This window comes from Stereum hirsutum (genome assembly GCF_000264905.1).
Source record: "Stereum hirsutum FP-91666 SS1 unplaced genomic scaffold STEHIscaffold_4, whole genome shotgun sequence".
NCBI lineage: Eukaryota > Fungi > Basidiomycota > Agaricomycetes > Russulales > Stereaceae > Stereum > Stereum hirsutum.
In genome coordinates, this window is record NW_006763134.1 from 2,350,936 (window position 1) to 2,367,144 (window position 16,209).

At 50.2% G+C, this 16,209-nt stretch overlaps 4 protein-coding genes across 4 annotated transcripts; 2 read left to right on the forward strand and 2 right to left on the reverse strand.

The window, feature by feature from the left end:
* Window positions 1-120: 120 nt before the first annotated feature.
* On the reverse strand, window positions 121-2,949 carry STEHIDRAFT_94483 (MFS general substrate transporter; the record flags this gene model as incomplete). Its single annotated transcript, XM_007302115.1, has 14 exons — window positions 2,648-2,949; window positions 2,453-2,575; window positions 2,272-2,374; window positions 2,077-2,201; window positions 1,894-2,007; window positions 1,752-1,824; window positions 1,404-1,621; window positions 1,251-1,322; window positions 1,140-1,182; window positions 840-1,057; window positions 719-764; window positions 601-655; window positions 445-514; window positions 121-354 (listed from the first exon to the last, which is right to left on the reverse strand). Exons 1-14 carry the CDS (start codon window positions 2,759-2,761, stop codon window positions 121-123), a joined length of 1,608 nt encoding a protein of 535 aa, XP_007302177.1. The 5' UTR covers window positions 2,762-2,949.
* A 496-nt stretch (window positions 2,950-3,445) lies between these two features.
* On the forward strand, window positions 3,446-10,010 carry STEHIDRAFT_145957 (uncharacterized protein). Its single transcript, XM_007302116.1, has 37 exons — window positions 3,446-3,725; window positions 3,782-3,878; window positions 3,938-3,955; window positions 4,017-4,093; window positions 4,159-4,462; window positions 4,537-4,615; window positions 4,684-4,865; window positions 4,933-5,094; window positions 5,152-5,179; window positions 5,242-5,310; window positions 5,368-5,520; window positions 5,594-5,773; window positions 5,868-5,949; window positions 6,021-6,390; window positions 6,469-6,773; window positions 6,862-6,981; window positions 7,042-7,065; window positions 7,123-7,140; window positions 7,202-7,286; window positions 7,344-7,361; window positions 7,414-7,547; window positions 7,606-7,687; window positions 7,743-7,789; window positions 7,843-7,906; window positions 7,966-8,085; window positions 8,137-8,186; window positions 8,241-8,358; window positions 8,420-8,443; window positions 8,505-8,556; window positions 8,610-8,635; window positions 8,688-8,740; window positions 8,803-9,042; window positions 9,109-9,149; window positions 9,208-9,301; window positions 9,371-9,566; window positions 9,632-9,678; window positions 9,742-10,010. The coding sequence occupies exons 1-37, from the start codon at window positions 3,678-3,680 to the stop codon at window positions 9,883-9,885; spliced, it is 3,951 nt and encodes a 1,316-aa protein (XP_007302178.1). The 5' UTR covers window positions 3,446-3,677; the 3' UTR covers window positions 9,886-10,010.
* Window positions 10,011-10,310: 300 nt separating this feature from the next.
* On the reverse strand, window positions 10,311-12,076 carry STEHIDRAFT_138305 (uncharacterized protein; the record flags this gene model as incomplete). Its single annotated transcript, XM_007302117.1, has 8 exons — window positions 11,939-12,076; window positions 11,831-11,873; window positions 11,577-11,758; window positions 11,386-11,493; window positions 11,134-11,305; window positions 10,964-11,072; window positions 10,796-10,879; window positions 10,311-10,718 (listed from the first exon to the last, which is right to left on the reverse strand). The coding sequence occupies exons 1-8, from the start codon at window positions 12,009-12,011 to the stop codon at window positions 10,311-10,313; spliced, it is 1,179 nt and encodes a 392-aa protein (XP_007302179.1). The 5' UTR covers window positions 12,012-12,076.
* A 1,711-nt stretch (window positions 12,077-13,787) lies between these two features.
* On the forward strand, window positions 13,788-16,169 carry STEHIDRAFT_94487 (uncharacterized protein; the record flags this gene model as incomplete). Its single annotated transcript, XM_007302118.1, has 12 exons — window positions 13,788-13,895; window positions 13,949-14,008; window positions 14,065-14,140; window positions 14,194-14,282; window positions 14,340-14,455; window positions 14,512-14,720; window positions 14,804-14,915; window positions 14,978-15,060; window positions 15,227-15,411; window positions 15,555-15,737; window positions 15,822-15,887; window positions 15,972-16,169. 12 exons carry the CDS (start codon window positions 13,788-13,790, stop codon window positions 16,014-16,016), a joined length of 1,332 nt encoding a protein of 443 aa, XP_007302180.1. The 3' UTR covers window positions 16,017-16,169.
* Window positions 16,170-16,209: the final 40 nt, after the last annotated feature.

Sequence of the window (16,209 nt, forward strand, 5' to 3'; positions counted from 1 at the left end):
TGGGATTGCACTAAAATTTTGTTCACAAAAGATGGCAAGGCATGTCTTCGTCCGATCCAGCAGCAATCTCATAAATTGAGACCATAACTCAAACCTAAACTCTAGTCGAGCATCCGTCTCCTAAGTGATATACACGAAATGTGGGTTCTTCAAATCCGTCAAATCCGCCAACGCATCGTCCATCAACTCTGGCACCTGTTCTCCATCCTTCTCCGACGCTGAACCACCCAGCGAAGATGCCTGTGACGCGAGGTGAGCGGCTTTGCGGCGGTTGAGGTATCTGCAATAGAAACCGTAGGCGAGGAAGAGGAGAGCGTCGATGGCGTAGCAGCAGAGCATGGTCTTGATTGCGGTCTGCATGGATCGTAGAAAGCAGGGGAGGAAGTTGAGCGGACCAAGGAAGACGAGGTCACAGGAAAGGGGGAGTGAGAAGTTTCCACGTACGCTATAAGCTGGGGCTTCGTTCGTGAGGAATGTTTGTGGCCCAACAAGATTGCCTACTGAATACCCAATGCTGTGTTTCCGATGGAACAACGGTCAGCATCATAAAGATTGCAGGATTTCGGAGTCCATGGAAGTACACGCAAGGAAATCACGCACTAGTTGATGGCGTAAACGACAGTCTTCTTCGTCAGACCGGCGGTGTTATTCAGCACTGTAGAGCACAAACAGTAAGTTTAATATCTACCTAGGGTTCAGTGGACGGAGAAAGGCTTACTGATAGCTTGTCCGAGAATATATGGAGACCAGTAGGTATACAGCACCTATACAACTACGATCAGCGCACGTTTATTGTAGCCCCCTTTCCCTCTATTCTCGTTCGAGCAATAGATACTCACGTAGATACCTGCCAATCTCCCATTATGGTTCTCTAGCGGTAACACATGCAGCACGATAACACCAATCATTGGCGGGATGACACTGATAGCGGCAATGACTGTGCGGTACCGAGTCGTATGGCCTGCGAGCCACGAGAAGAAGAAAGAGGCGATGAACGAGATCACGCCGGTAGGAATAGTGAGGAGGGAGGTGATGCGGGAGGTGTAGCCGAGGGATTCTACGCAAGCGACGGAAGAATAATAGTACGTCAGTCAGAAAACAGGTGCAGTGTGATAATACAAGGAGGAGCGGAGGCGTACTAATGACAATGGAGTTGAAACCGATGAGGCCACCGTTGGGAATCTGTAACGAAAGGTGTAAGCGTCAGCTCTATGATACCCGAAAAGACAAGGACGAAAACAAAGACATACGTTGTTCAATAGCGAAATCGCGAAGACGAAGTATGTCTTCGGATCCGTGAACGCCTCTCTCACTTGCTCCCACTATAATCAAAACCGCACTAGTCAGTCAGCGTACGTCAAGCCCAAGTTCGCAGGAACGTAACACGTTTCCACAAAACTGACCTTGACAATATGATTCTCCGTCCCTAGTTGTTCGTCTTTTACCCTGTCCAGGGCCTGCGCCCTTTTCAGCGGGCTCTTCATCCACACGGCATCCATGACCGTGGACGGCAGGAAGAAGAAATTGAGGATTCCAACTATGGCGGTTACGCCACCACAAGCGATAAAGAGAATTTTCCAGGGAGCCAGGCGGGCATCTGAGGGAGAAAAGGAAGAGCCATCTGGTAGCACGAGAAAGAAGGTGGGTAGTGAGTACGATAATTGGCATCATCAGAGACGGAAAAAAGGAGGGACAAGTAAATGTTGGAATGCATGACGTGAAAGTCGACAGAGGAGATCACTAAGACTTACATCCTATGAAACCGTTGAAGACGGAAGAGAAAGTGGAGAAGCAAACGGCTGTGCGAGCGGGTTGCTCGGCTCGCTATGGATATAGTAGTATCAGCAAGCGTCTATCTTTCGAGTATGCGAGGGTTCAGCAACGAAAGCGAACCTTGTAGAATCCGGAGAGGATCAGTAGAGAAGAAGACATAACGATACTTTCGAACAATCCCAAGATGATACGAAGGGCTATGAGCGACTTAAAGTTCTTGCAGGCAGACATGCACTGGAAGCAAAATTAGGTCACCTATCAAACTAATGCGGCACACGACAGTGTAGTTTGACGTGTATTTACCATGGTGAGGACGCCCCACATAAAGACGTTCACCGCGATGTACTTACTCGTGGTGAAGCGCTTCATCAACCACATCTGGGGAAGAGCGCCGATGATGGTACCGATGTAGATGCCCGAACTGATCCCTGTCGCATGAAGCGAGGTAACGGCTCAGCAGACAGCAATCGTGGATAAGACAAGAGGAAGAATACTTACAAGAGTACTGTTGACCGACAAGGTTCGCGTCTGTCGCCATTCCATAGATGTCAGCCTGCCCAACCGCAACTTTGTCCAGTGCCCCCAAGGTAGACGTGATAGTCTGATGCCCAGAATAAAAGCCAGTTATAAATTCGCTTCAAAGTGAAGATATGAAGGTGAAATTGTGGGCTCCACTTACAAGCAGCGGTACCAGAAGAAGATCAAACCGACGAATCATGGCCTTTTCCTCCTTCGGAGTCAAGGGAGGAACTTCCCCATGCTCAGCACGGTAGTTGGCAAGGAACTCTGCTGCTCTGTCGAGCTGATATGATAGAAGACGAAAACAAACAATCAGCGCAGGATGCATAAGTCAAAATATAAGTCAAGAGCGCACCTTCTGGAGATCCCGCTTCTCATCCACGGAGACTACGTCGCTGTAGACCTTGGGGTCCTTCTCCAGATGCGAGGAGGCAGGGCTCTTGCGTTCGACAGTAGCTGTAGTTTCCATCCTACTCGAAAGATAACTTCACTGGAGAAAGGGGATACGGTCGGTCCACTCTCAAGAGTGATTCACCTTGTCGTCGCTATCTATACTAGTGTTGGCCTGCAAGGTACGATCTCATGTAGCGACTCATCTGAGTGACGAAATAGACAATCTCTAGAGAGAAGTGGGCACGATAACAGCTGGTCTGGTCTAAAGATATCGCATTAGCCGGATGGAGTTGAGTGGAGATCTTGAGAACCAATCCCCGCCTCTTCCCGTGCTCGAGAACTTGTCCTGTTGATATCAGACATGCAAAGTAAGCCGCGGCTCGGAGCTGAGGTACTTGTTCCGCGTGAAATTTAGGTTACGTGGGGGGAGCTCAAGGAATGCTTTTATATGAAGCTGGGATACCTACGCTGAATCCTGGCCCCGGCTAACGAGGCAAGGTGTGGAAGGAAGAAAGGATACAATACATTGTGGCGCCAAAGGCACTGTCAGGCAGGAATTCGAGGTCCGACCGGAAAACTCCATCCCCATCCCCAACGAATTCACACATCCTTTGTTCCGGCACCAATCCAGGACGAGGATACTGCATATCTTATATAGAGTCATCGATACCCTCTGATAGGATAGGCCCTGGCGCTCTGGATGATCGGCTTCCGTTGCCAGAGATCTCGTCCAAACAGATTTCACTCATAGTTGCCGCTGCAATTGCGGGATGAGAGGAACGGATCCGGCTTCCGCGTTTGCTGATAGCTTCTATCCGCGGGTCTCACTACTTTATGTAGCTCGACGTCACCAAAGCTGATATCCTCTTGGATTCACGCTTGAGCTCGACTCAACTTCTTCCGACTGATCTTGTCTTTCGTGTTACTTATCCGCTCCTTGATATACTCATTACTCCGTTGACCCAGCGGTCACGCCTCAAACAGCCCTGGACATGCCTTCAACACCCTCAGACAGGACCGGGAAGATAACCATCGCTATTGTGAGTAGTGTGGCTCCTTAATTCGGCCATATGGTGCTCATAATTGCTGTGAACAGGATCGTGGTGGTACATTCACAGATGTTCTGGGTATTGTGCCGGGATGGGAAGAGGATATCGTCATCAAACTTTTGTCTGTTGACCCAGACAACTATCGTATGTTTCTAGATTATTCGCACGGTCGCACAAGTCCCTGACGAACCTTTTTCTTGCAGCCGATGCTCCTACTGAAGGTGCACTTCGAATTGAAGGATTGCGCATGGAACGGAGTTGATACTCACGTGATGTCAACAGGCATTCGACGCGTCCTCGAGATCGCTCTCGGAGTAAAGATTCTACGGGGACAACAACTAGACACCTCAGAGATCGAGGTAAGTCACCCCGTCTTCCGGAAGAGTTCATTTACGAGGCCACATACTGACTCGGTTTGATTCAGGTAATTCGTCAGGGGACCACCGTCGCCACAAACGCCCTCCTCGAGCGCAAAGGTGTCAAATCTGCGCTTCTCGTCACCAAAGGTTTCAAAGATCTCCTCTTCATCGGAAACCAGTCTCGACCAGCTCTTTTCGATCTCGACATTAAGAGACCGGGTGTGCTTTTCGAGAAGGTTGTCGAGGTTGAGGAGAGGGTAACGATCGCGGATTGTATCGGCGATGTCCCGAGACCTCTAGATGCGATGCTAGAGGACGGGCTTGTGAGAGGAGTAAGCGGAGATGTTGTGCGAGTCGTTCAGAAGCTAGGTCGGTCTTCTTACGCCGTGCCGTGATGTCGAATTCGTGAACGATTCGTTAACCTCATTTTCTCCCAACAATAGATGAGAACCAAGTACGCAAAGAGCTCAAACTACTTCGCGAGCAAGGCTTTCAGTCCATTGCAGTCGCATTCGTTCACTCGTAAGACGCCGTCTCGCTCGATCATTTCATGCGCCACCCTCATGCCATACTGCTCGTACTATCTATAGCTACACCTATCCCGAGCATGAACTTATTATTCGTGAAATTGCTCACGAAATCGGGTTTGCCCATATCTCACTTTCGTCCCAATTGCAAGCTATGGTCAAAATAGTCCCTCGCGGAATGAGTGCCACAGCGGACGCCTATCTTACGCCACATATCCGAACGTACCTCGATAACATCGCCAAAGGTTCGTCTATTTTATTTGCTAGTGCCCCAAGGGGGTATATTGATCGTCCAATGGTATGTTTGTGTAGGTTTCAAGGGAGAGCTGAAAGATGACTTGACCAGGGTTGAGTTTATGCAGTCTGATGGTGGATTGGTGCATCATCGGAAGTTCTCGGGACTGAGGGCGATTTTGTCTGGTCCTGCTGGTGGTGTCGTTGGATATGCGCGAACCTCTTACTCCCCAGAGGATGGTATGTTTTATTCTGGACCTGTATTTGAATTCCATACCTAATTATTGATTGTCTCAGGGACGGGGGTAATTGGGTTCGACATGGGGTGGGTAAACGTATTTACTTTAGGACTTCACGTACTCATATCCAACTGCTACCGTTTAATAGAGGTACTTCGACGGATGTCTCTCGATACGCTGGCACGCTCGAGCACGTCTTCGAGACCGTCACCGCTGGGTTCGTTCCAGATACCGCCAACTGCCCAGTTCATTGCTGACATTTTATGTTCTTCAGAGTGATGATTCAGACCGCTCAATGCGACATCAACACTGTTGCCTCCGGTGGTGGCTCCATCCTCTTCTGGAGGAATGGTCTCTTCGTCGTTGGTCCCGAATCCGCCAGTGCACACCCTGGCCCGGCCTGCTATCGTAAAGGCGGTCCTCTCACGTATGCCCATCCATGTTCTGCGCATGTTTTCTATAAAACCAGCCAAAATGTTGACTCGGCGCGTCGTACGTAGCGTCACGGATGCCAATCTTTTTCTCGGTCGCATACAGCCCGACTTTTTCCCGAAGATTTTCGGTCCAACTGAAGACATGCCTCTTGACTTTGAAATCACGAAGACGAAATTTGAGGAGCTCACCAAGCAGATCAATGCGGACACGGGAGGGACCAAGACTCCTGAAGAGGTCGCTTCTGGGTGAGTATCTTTTCTATTCATCGTTTGTCGAGAAGGTGTGAACTGTTGGGCCACATAACGCAGCGTTGGCGCTAACTTTGCGGATTGGTGATAGGTTCTTGGCTGTGGCGAATGAGAGTATGGCGAGGCCTATCAGGTCGTTGAGTGAAGGAAGGGGATACTCTTTGAAGAACCACGTACGTCAGGTCACTCTGTATCGCATCGTCTGATCTTGCTGACTGTTTTGTTCGCGCTTTCCTCCGCGCAGAACCTCGCCTCCTTTGGCGGCGCCGGTGGCCAACACGCCTGTCCTCTCGCTCGTATCCTCGGTATCAACACCGTTATTATCCACAAATACTCCTCTATTCTCTCCGCGTATGGTATGGCCCTCGCAGATACCGTCTCTGAACAGAGTATGCCTGCGAGCGAGGTATGGGGTAAGGAGGGCGCTGACGAGAGGTTGAAGTCGAAGTTCGAGGAACTTGTAAAGAGGGCGAGGGACGATTTGGAGGGACAGGGGATAAAAGAGAGCCAGGTGGAAGGTGATGACGGTATGAAGTTGGTGTTTGAGAAGTATCTGTTCATGAGGTACAATGGCAGCGATGCGCAGTTGGTGGTGAAGGAGCCTGAGGATGGTGGTGCGTAGTTTCTCTGACTGATATTCACTATTCGTTTAGAAGCCGTATGCTGACGGCGAGAACTGGTGTTCCCTGCAGACTTTGGCAAGGAGTTCCTCAAAATACACAAGAAAGAATTCCAATTCCTTCTTCCTCGCGACATTCTCATCGACGACGTTCGCGTCCGTGGCATTGGTCTCAGCAACGAGTCTCGCAAATCCGAAGGCTCGAAACTTCACGCTGAGCGCGTGTCTACCGTAACTCAAGCCGTCGATTCTACTATCGCAGCTGCTGTGGTGAACGTATACTTCGAGGAGACCGGAAGGGTGAGTACGCCGGTTTACCTGTTGGGTAAACTGGCTCCTGGTACGCTAGTACATGGTCCGGCTATCGTCATCGACGATGTACGTCCATTTTCCGATCTTCTACCTAATGGCAGACTTGACGAGCGTTTTCTGTGTGGCTTGTTGTGGCCTGGCGATGACCGAACAGACTCAAACGCTACTTGTCACCCCTGGAGCGACTGCGACGATGCTGAGCTCGCACGTTGTTATTGATGTTGGTCTTGGTGAAAAGAAACAACTCAGTGCCGATGTTATTGATCCTATCATGGCGAGTCGCTTTGACTTACCTTTATCCTCCACTGTGACTTACATGGCTTCTCTCATACAGACATCCGTTTTTGGTCACCGTTTCGTATGTTTTCACCCCGCTATTGTATGGTGAATGTACTGACGCTGTTGCGTGGCATAGATGGCTATTGCTGAGATGGTCAGTTGGCTGCTCGCTCAGGGCTATGCACATTGATTGCTCATGAGAGTTGGGTTTGTAGATGGGTCGAACCCTCCAGAAGACTGCCGTTTCGCTCCAGATAAAGGAACGTCTTGACTTCTCGTGCGCTATTTTCGATACCGAAGGTTTGTCCCTTTTATACCCTTGTTCTCTCGAAACCGCACACTCACGACGTTAATTAGGCTACCTGGTCGCAAATGGTGAGCAAGGTTTTACCATATCGGGAGTACAACAAGGCTAACGGACCTACAGCACCCGCCGTACCTGTTCATCTTGGTGCCATGGCATACTGCGTGCAGTACCAGCTGAATTATTGGAAGGGCAACCTCAAGCGCGGCGATGTCCTGGTCTCGAATCACCCTCAAGCCGGCGGTAGCCATTTGCCTGCACGTATCACACTTATAGAGGAGCAGGACCATTGAAATCTAATGGCGATATACATAGGATATCACTGTTGTCACTCCTGTATTCAGGGAAGGAACCGACGATGAGATCATTTTCTGGGTGGCGTCGAGAGGTCATCATGGTACGACATACGCCACACGTCATACTTCTCACGATACTCATACGTCGACGTTCAGGTGACATCGGTGGTCTGGATGGAAACTCAATGCCTCCCAATAGCGCTGTAAGCTCCTCCGCCACATTCTGAGAAACGGTTTGTTCTGACTATAGGTACAGGAACTATGGGAGGAAGGCGCCCAGATCATGACCCTCAAGTTGATCACAAACGGCGAGTTTAATGGTAAGCACACGGTCAGTCACTATTTACATTGTCACTCATCCTGATTGCGTATGGGATAGAGAAAGAAATCATCTCGATTTTCAAAGCCGCAGGCGACTACCCTAACTGCGAAGCCTCTCGTCGTATCCAAGACAACATCAGCGACATGCAGGCTCAGTCCGCTGCGAACGCCGTCGGAGGTGAGTTACCCTCATTCTTTCTGATTGAGGTCCTGACCTCCTCTCTCTCAGCTGTGCAGATTGAGGCCCTATTCGAGGAGTTCCGAGGCGATGTCGTCATTGTGGGTAGCCTCCCTTTTTCTTACCTGCGACGATTAACTGAAAGGCAGCGCTAGGCCTACATGAAAGCCATTCGTGACAACGCAGAAGTCGCTGTTAGGCAGTTATTCCGGGATACCGTCAAGCGTATGGGAAAGACACTGAGCGCCGTGGATTACATGGATAACGGGGCCGGTACGGGTTGCAGTTTATACTTATACTGCGGGTGACGTAGACTGATGTTTATTTCTTTCAGCGATCGCCTTGTCGATTACTCTCAGTATGTGTATTAATTCATATACGGCATTATTACGGTCTAATGCGTTGCTTCAATCTTTCAGATGAAGAGGATGGTTCCGCCATTTTCGATTTTGAAGGCACGAGCCCAGAAGTGTACGTCCTACTATGACCTTACTGAAGACGAGGATGCTGAATCTCATATGTAGAAACGCGAACACGAATGCACCAACAGGTGAGATCAAAAATTATCAGCGCTTTCCTGATTATTGACGTCCGATTATTAGCTGTCGTTCGCTCCGCGCTCACATATTGCATGCGTTGTCTCGTTGGAACTGACGTACTTGTCTCCTCGGTCTTTAGGCTTGTGCAAAACACTAATTTTCTCCATATATCCTACAGATGCCTCTGAACTCCGGCGTCATGGTGCCCATCGAGCTCCGCGTCCCGGACAACAGTATCGTCAACCCCTCTGAATACGCCGCCGTCTCCTCCGGTAACACTGAAGTTTCACAGCGAGTAACCGACGTTGTCTTCAAGGCGTTCCATGCAGCGGCGGCATCTCAAGGTTGCATGAATGTGTTCCACTTCAATTATGGAGAGTACAACTATGGAGAGACGATTTGTGGCGGTAGTGGTGCTGTGAGTTCACGATTCGACTATGACATCTCACGACAGAGGATTGGATGGCTAATTGACGTGGTTCAGGGTCCTACATGGCATGGATCGTCTGGCGTGCATGTCCATATGTATGTTCTGTCCTCCATAGCCCTTAACTTGTATCTGGAGGCTCACGTTCATGCGCAGGACCAACACACGTATAACCGACGTCGAAACTATCGAGAAACGCTTCCCAGTCATCGTCAAGGAGTTCTCAATCCGGGAAGATTCTGGTGGGAAGGTAGGTCATCGTCACCGCTGCGCTACGTCTCAAACTGGTTGGGGTGGATTAACGCTGACTGGACGACAGGGACGGTTCAACGGGGGTAATGGTGTTCATCGCGAGTTCCACTTCACGAAAGACTGCAAGACTTTCCTCATCGGCGAGAGACGGGTCACGCAGCCATACGGGATGGAGGGTGGTGAGCCAGGGCAGAGTGGTGCTCATTATTGGATGAGGAAGAACAGGGACGGATCGCTCAGGAAGGTCAACCTCGGTCCTCGAGGTACGTCTTTCGGACTGCACAAATTTTCGTGTCTTGGTGTATACTCAAGCGTTGTTGTCATAAAGCTACGATCAACGTCTTGGCGGGCGAGAGCATCATCATTCACACACCTGTGCGTGCTGAGCCTTTCGCTTTGTCATGGTCGCTGGGCTAACCTTCCTCGAAAATAATACAGGGTGGCGGAGCTTGGGGAAGCCCGGGCAGCATTACCGATGCCGAATCGACCAAACAGGCCGCAGCTGGTGGTATCACGAAGCCCTTCTGGCGTGCTATGGGATCCGTCGCGTCATACATGGCCGCTCAGAATGAGCAGGGTTAATAGCTGTTTCTTTGCAGTGGCGAACCACACAGGCTGAACCTGGTGGGTAAGAGAATGTCGTGTGTTGTTGAACGTGTTGTATCGATAGACTTGTAATTATTGAGTAGATGATGCGGATTGGTCACAGCAGTACCAGACGAACAAGATCGATTTTCGTCATACAGCCTGTCACGAGACTCAATGAACGGAGCAAACGTTTGATTATACACCGGGTAGAAATGATACAGTACGGCAAATACACAAGTGTGAAAGGACAGGTACGCTACGAGAGCAAAAACAGAGTGGAAAACACTCCTACATCCGCACAGAAGGACAGTCGATGTCGCCATTTTATCTAGAGGAAACGAAAATAGGAAGCGAGAAAACACTCTGACACCGGAGGGAAAGCAATCACCCAGCACACTTAACTTAGTAAGGAATGAAGATCAGACCATCCCCTCCTTCGCCCTTATTCTATCATCCTCATACGTATCCCTCCTACCGTCTTCTCGGGATCTACTCCTACCCCTCTCCATCCCCATTCCCGCTTCCAAATCCTCATGCACCGTACTGAACGTCTCCTCCGGCCCACGACTCGCTATATCAATAGTCACATTGAACATCCCGCTATCTCTGGTCTGTCGCGATACCAAGCCGATCGTTCCCCGCTGACCATGGTTCGTAGCAGCATGGTTGGCGTTGAAATGCATGCTACCAAGGGTCTCGGTTTTATTGAGGTTGGCACTTCGGTTGGCGTTGGCGTTCATGGTAGGGTCAGAGCGGGAGATGGATGTTAGAGCTTTTGAGGTGCGTTGGGTGTTTACGAGGATCATGACTAGTGCTGGATACATTCCCTACGTTGAACCAAAGGTCACAGGGCAGACCGTCCAGTGAGTGTGTGGATGGTGGGGGAAGCAAGAAAGGAACTGACAGCAATCTGGGCATGTATGCCCGTATAAATGTCACCCAGCGTTCCACCTGGTACATGGATGAAGGATCCGGCAAGTACAACAGCCTATAAAACACGGAGCGAGTTCATCGTCGATGACACGATGTTGTTGAGCGAGCGACGAATAGTTCTGATATGAAGGCAGCTCACGGATGAGACGCAATACACAAGCCCTGATTCGGCGAGTAAGACTAGGATACGTTCAACTTGTGTACTTCTAGACGATTGCAGGTTGACGCGAATTGATCGTCGATATTGCCTGTAATCGTGCGATCCGCGTAAAATGAGTGAGCTGAAGAGAATAGATGAATGTCATGTACCATGCCCAGATGCCGATCATCGAAGTGGCGGTAACGTTTGTGATGAGCGAGAACCCTAAATTGACGATTTGGTTGACGTCGAGAATGGTGGCGAGAGGCCCATGGCGAGGGACTGCGTTATTTGGAGCCGCCGCAATCGCGCTACGGAGTATGATGGTCGTCGAAACAGACACTATTGTTCCACAGAGGAACATCATATGTTGGTCATAGGGAGTTGAGCATATAATAGAAAGAATGGAGGCTGAGACGTACGTGTCGTGAAACCAAGCATGACGGATGGGATCATCAAGATCTTTTTCGAGAAACGGGTAGCGCACAGAACTCGCATCCGCCACACAACAACGCCATCTGCGAAGAGATCTGTTTCATTTTGTCATTCCGCATCAACCATCAGCGATCTGATCCGTATACATTCATGCTATATAATGAAGGGACTGCCTTACAGTTAGTGAGTACAACAGCATTAAAGATCTGTCGAATGACCGTGTTTCTATGTACGTGTTCCTGTGTTATCTTCGAGACGAGAGAAGCGACGGAAACCGCCCAGTATGCAGTCGAGAAAGCGAATATGCCCAGCGTGATGGCAAGCATGATGATGTTGGACCGGACGTTCATGCCTTGTTTGCTTTCAAAATCGAAACAGTCCACTAGTTAGCATCTCCATAAATCCCATGAACATTCTAGAGCTAAGGCTCACACCAGAACATGGGTCGACATAGGGATGATTGCGATGAAAACGCCTGAAGAGAGGGAGATCAGCGTGAGTGTCGTTCGTTCCACATGGACAGCACAGTCGAGTGCTTACCATAGCCAATGGTCTGACACAGAATCTCGGTGAAAGTGAACAAAGTGTCTTCCTGGTCAGCAGATAACATCATAACCCGCCAGGGGACTGCGATGGTCCACAAAACCAAAGGAATGCGAAGAGGAAGATGAGAACAAGAAAAGAGCGGGAACAACAGGAGGAGAAGCAATTTGGGCTCGTCAGACAGCGAGCTTATATACTCATTGCGGCATATAGATAACGGGTATCGTCACATCGGAGGATCATTGTGCGCGCAAACGTGCATGATGTGCGTCTAGTAACACCAGATCATCGAATGGTCAGCAAGTGATGTTGGGGCGCCGCCGTCGTACATATAGCCTGTTGAGAGAAGTGGGTCTTCGAGGTTTTCCCTTCACTCCCCGAAACCTGCCTGTAGTAATGTTTCTCCTCGACTGCGTTTAGCATTACTTGGGAGTGTATTGAATCCTACCGCCGACCATGTCGACGACCATATCAGTAGCAGAGCAAGGATCAAAGACATACTCCGCGTCTTTGCTGATCAATGGGGTTCTAAGCCTCATGGAATACATCCCATCCTGGCGCACTGAACATCTCGTTGCGATGGCGTCCACCGGTGACCCGACCGTCCTGAAGGGTTCTGATTCCTGAATCACCATCATTACCATCTTTCTCCGCGGGTCGGAGATTGTTTGTAGGCGGTGAGAGAGTGAGACCCTGTAATTCAGATTATGACAGAGAGCAAAGAACAGTCCTGTTCATGAGTAGAGGTGAACGTCGAAGAGAGCTGAGGTGGCGGTGTGGCATTAAACAATTTGGACCGCCTGGTTGGCGCTGTATCGGCATTTCCCGAGAAACACGCGAGAGTTGTGGCGCCCCACATTACGTCTCAGTCCCATTCAAACTTGAGTTCTTACTATCACCTCGTCCTATGGCACAGGTTCTCCAGCTTATCAGAGACCCATTTTCCGTGCTCAATGATTGCCATTGAGGACGATGTACTTGTGCAGAGGAGATTGGGGATGACTGGTATGTATACGGTGACAACCGCGCAGGTATCTAAACCACTTCAACGACGACGAAGAGAGAGCAATAGCTTGATACTAGCACACCGCTTGGACAGTGGTTATATCTTTTATGGCAGCCTCTCATCATCGTGTAGAGGTGCGCTTGTTGAAGTCTTGTCGAACTTTCAGTCACCATTCCTTTGCCTCCGTTGTCATCGTTCGCATTGGCGCCGAGGTTTTTCTGCGGCCCACACACATGGCCGTTCCAGCCTCTTCCAGCCATCCGCTTTGAAGGGCTTTGTCCGGGTCTCGTTTCTCGACTCGAAAATCTTCAACAATATTACACCTTGAGGTGCGCGAGACGGTTCGAGTGTGGCCGAGGAACCTTGAGTCGCTTACCTCGCCCGTCGGCCGCGACGGCTGTTCGTTTGAGACGGGCATCGGCGAAGATGCATGCGTCGGTGCGGAAGCAAAAACCCCAAACATTGACAGAGGAGGCGCGATCAGCCGCAGTGGGAGCCGCCGGTGGCAGCGGGCAGAACATTCATACACTTTCCTCCACGAGCGTCGAGATTTTGCTGTGGCACCGATCGAGGTGCGCCCGTGTGTATATATTGTTTGGCTGCTGGGAGCATGCGTTCGCTTTTTTCGCGCTCGGCCCTCCCATTCTGCTTGTCTCCCATTCCTATTACCACTGCTATTGCATCTACGCGACCGCAATTGTTTAAAACTTCAATTTCATCTCTATCATGACCAGCAATGCTATGGAAAAGGGCCACACGCCAACATCCTCGAGTAACGAAGTCTCGCCCCAACGTGATACGGAGAAAAAGGACGAAGGGATGCGGGTTGTAGCAGATGCTATGGATGTAGATCCTTTTGCACAGGCTGCCGAAGGAAAGCATGGCGGTGACTACATCGAGTACCGCAATATGGGGTGGATCAAGGCGGGGGCTCTAATCATGGCCGAGGTACGTCTCCTTCTGTTTATGTAGTTGTGGCGACAGCTCAGATTCTGCCTCAGACAATTGCGCTGGGTATTCTCAGCTTCCCGAAAGTTTTCTATCGATTGGGCATGTTCGGGGTACGCTCAACCAAAATCATTGTCCCGGCGGGCTTCTGCTTACTGGGACCCTACAGGGTATTTTCACGACCATCGCTCTAGCCGCCCTATCGTGGCAGACTGGATACGTGATCGTTCAATTCAAGGTTAATCGTGAGTATTTGTTAGCGTTGTCATTTTATATTGTTCTCATCCTCTACGCAAAGATCCTGGTGTCATGAACTTCGCGGATGCCGGTGGTGTCGTCGCTGGTAGGAAGGGTTTCTGGCTCTTGGGCGCCATGCTTGTTACCAAGGTCCGTATAACATTCCAGGTCGATACCATATTCAACAAACTCATACTCTCTTCGCAGTCCGTCTTCGTAGCAGGATCACATGCTCTTTCCGGAGCCATCGCTCTCAACAACATCTCCAGTGGCGCCATTTGCAATATTGCATGGGCAGCCATCATCGCTATCGTATCCTTCCTGTACGCCCCTTCCTCTTTCACGCCCATAAACTCTGTCGCCCTAACAGCCATGGTAGGTTGACCATTCCCCGTACATTTGAGAAGGTTTCCTACATCTCCTTCGTCAGCGTGACCGCCATCCTCACTGCCTGTTTCATCACCATCGTCGCCACTGGTATACAATCCGACTCTGACCTCCCAGACTTCCCCGATAATGGTGCGGTGAGGTGGAAGGCATTTGAGAACCACGGTTTCACCGAAACAATCAATGCGATCACCAACATTGGTCAGTACACATTCTATTCTCAATGTGGCGTCCGTGGCCTACGGTGAGTATACTGATGGTCGACTTGAAATTTGTCGGTGCAGTGTTCGCCTACGGTGGACATGTCGCCATCTTCTCGTTCGTGGCCGAGATGAAGAACCCCGCCGACTTCAAGTACTCTCTCGGACTTGTACAGATCGTCGCCACAACGTTCTAGTAAGTCCTTTTCGGTCCTCGTCCAGTCCTAGCGTTCTGTAAAGCTGACCCACGTTCGTAAGTGTCGTCGTAGGAGCCACGATCTACTCGTTCGGTGGTCAGTACGTGACCTCCCCCGCCCTTACGATGACGTCGAAGCCCGTTCGTATCACTGCATAGTGCGTAGCCAATATCTTTTCCTAATGGTCTGGCCGTCTCGTTGACCATCCGAAACCGAATCTCGTTAACCAACTCACAGCGCCATCGCCCTCGTCTCCATCAGTACGTCCCTACTCGCTTCTGTTCTATCGCCTTCTACGTGTGCTGACGAGTGGCTTTTGTAAACACAGTCATCGCAGGCGTCATCGCCTCCTATGTCGCCGCCAAATTCATCTTCCTCACCCTCTTCCGTAGTTCTCGTCACTTAACCTCGCGCTCGTGGAAGACGTGGGGAATGTGGGCTGCCATCTGTGCTGCGATATGGATTGCTGGGTTTGTCATCGCTGAAGTCATCCCGGTGCGTATGCTCGTTTCATATCTTCCACGTCCTTCTCTTCCCATTCCTCCAATTTTTCGTACTGCAGATATTTCCCCGTGCCCACCTTCCCGTTGTTATGATGGTTGTTGAGATATACTGACGATCACTCCCACAAAAACCAGTTCTTCTCCGACCTCCTCTCCGTGATCTCCTCCATCCTTACCATCTGGTTCACATACGGCCTCTCCGGCGTCCTCTGGCTCTACGATAACGGACCGAAAGGACCTGCCGGAGATCGGACTTCGTATGCGGGGTATTGGTCCAGTAGGAGTCGACTGGCGATGTTTTTGACTAGTGTTTTTGTGGTGCGTTTGATCTTTTCTTGTGCTCGCTATTGCTTGTCTTTGTTCGTTTGCGCCCCTCTCGTCTGACTGATATTTTGGCAATAGATCATCATGTCTGCAGTTATCATGGTGTTGGGTCTGTATTCGTCTATCAAGAGTATCGCGGATAATGTACGTATTCTCTCAGTCGTCTGTTTCCCTTTCACTTGTTTGCGTCGGTCCTGTTGCTGATGTGTGCTCTTTTGATGCGTTTAGTATGCTAGCGGCGCATACAGCCACCCGTTCTCGTGTAGCTCTTAATCGAAATTTCCCTCGACATACACTATACCCCAGACCTCACCGACCTGTCATTGTGCCGTTCGCATCATGCTACCCAATATGATCGTCTCCCATCTGTCCGAGTTGTAGCCCACGATCACAATATCGAAAAATCCTCACGAAGCTCTCCATGACCATTACACACCAGATGTATCCTCCTTCACGAATCGGATCC

What these genes read in the sequence shown, in the direction of transcription:
- STEHIDRAFT_145957 (XM_007302116.1), top strand. Translation starts at nt 3,678, where the DNA reads ATGCCTTCAACACCCTCAGACAGGACCGGGAAGATAACCATCGCTATT. An exon ending in TAGACACCTCAGAGATCGAG is followed by an intron (nt 4,094 to 4,158) that starts GTAAGTCACCCC and finishes GGTTTGATTCAG; the next exon opens with GTAATTCGTCAGGGGACCAC. An exon ending in TTCGAGACCGTCACCGCTGG is followed by an intron (nt 5,311 to 5,367) that starts GTTCGTTCCAGA and finishes TATGTTCTTCAG; the next exon opens with AGTGATGATTCAGACCGCTC.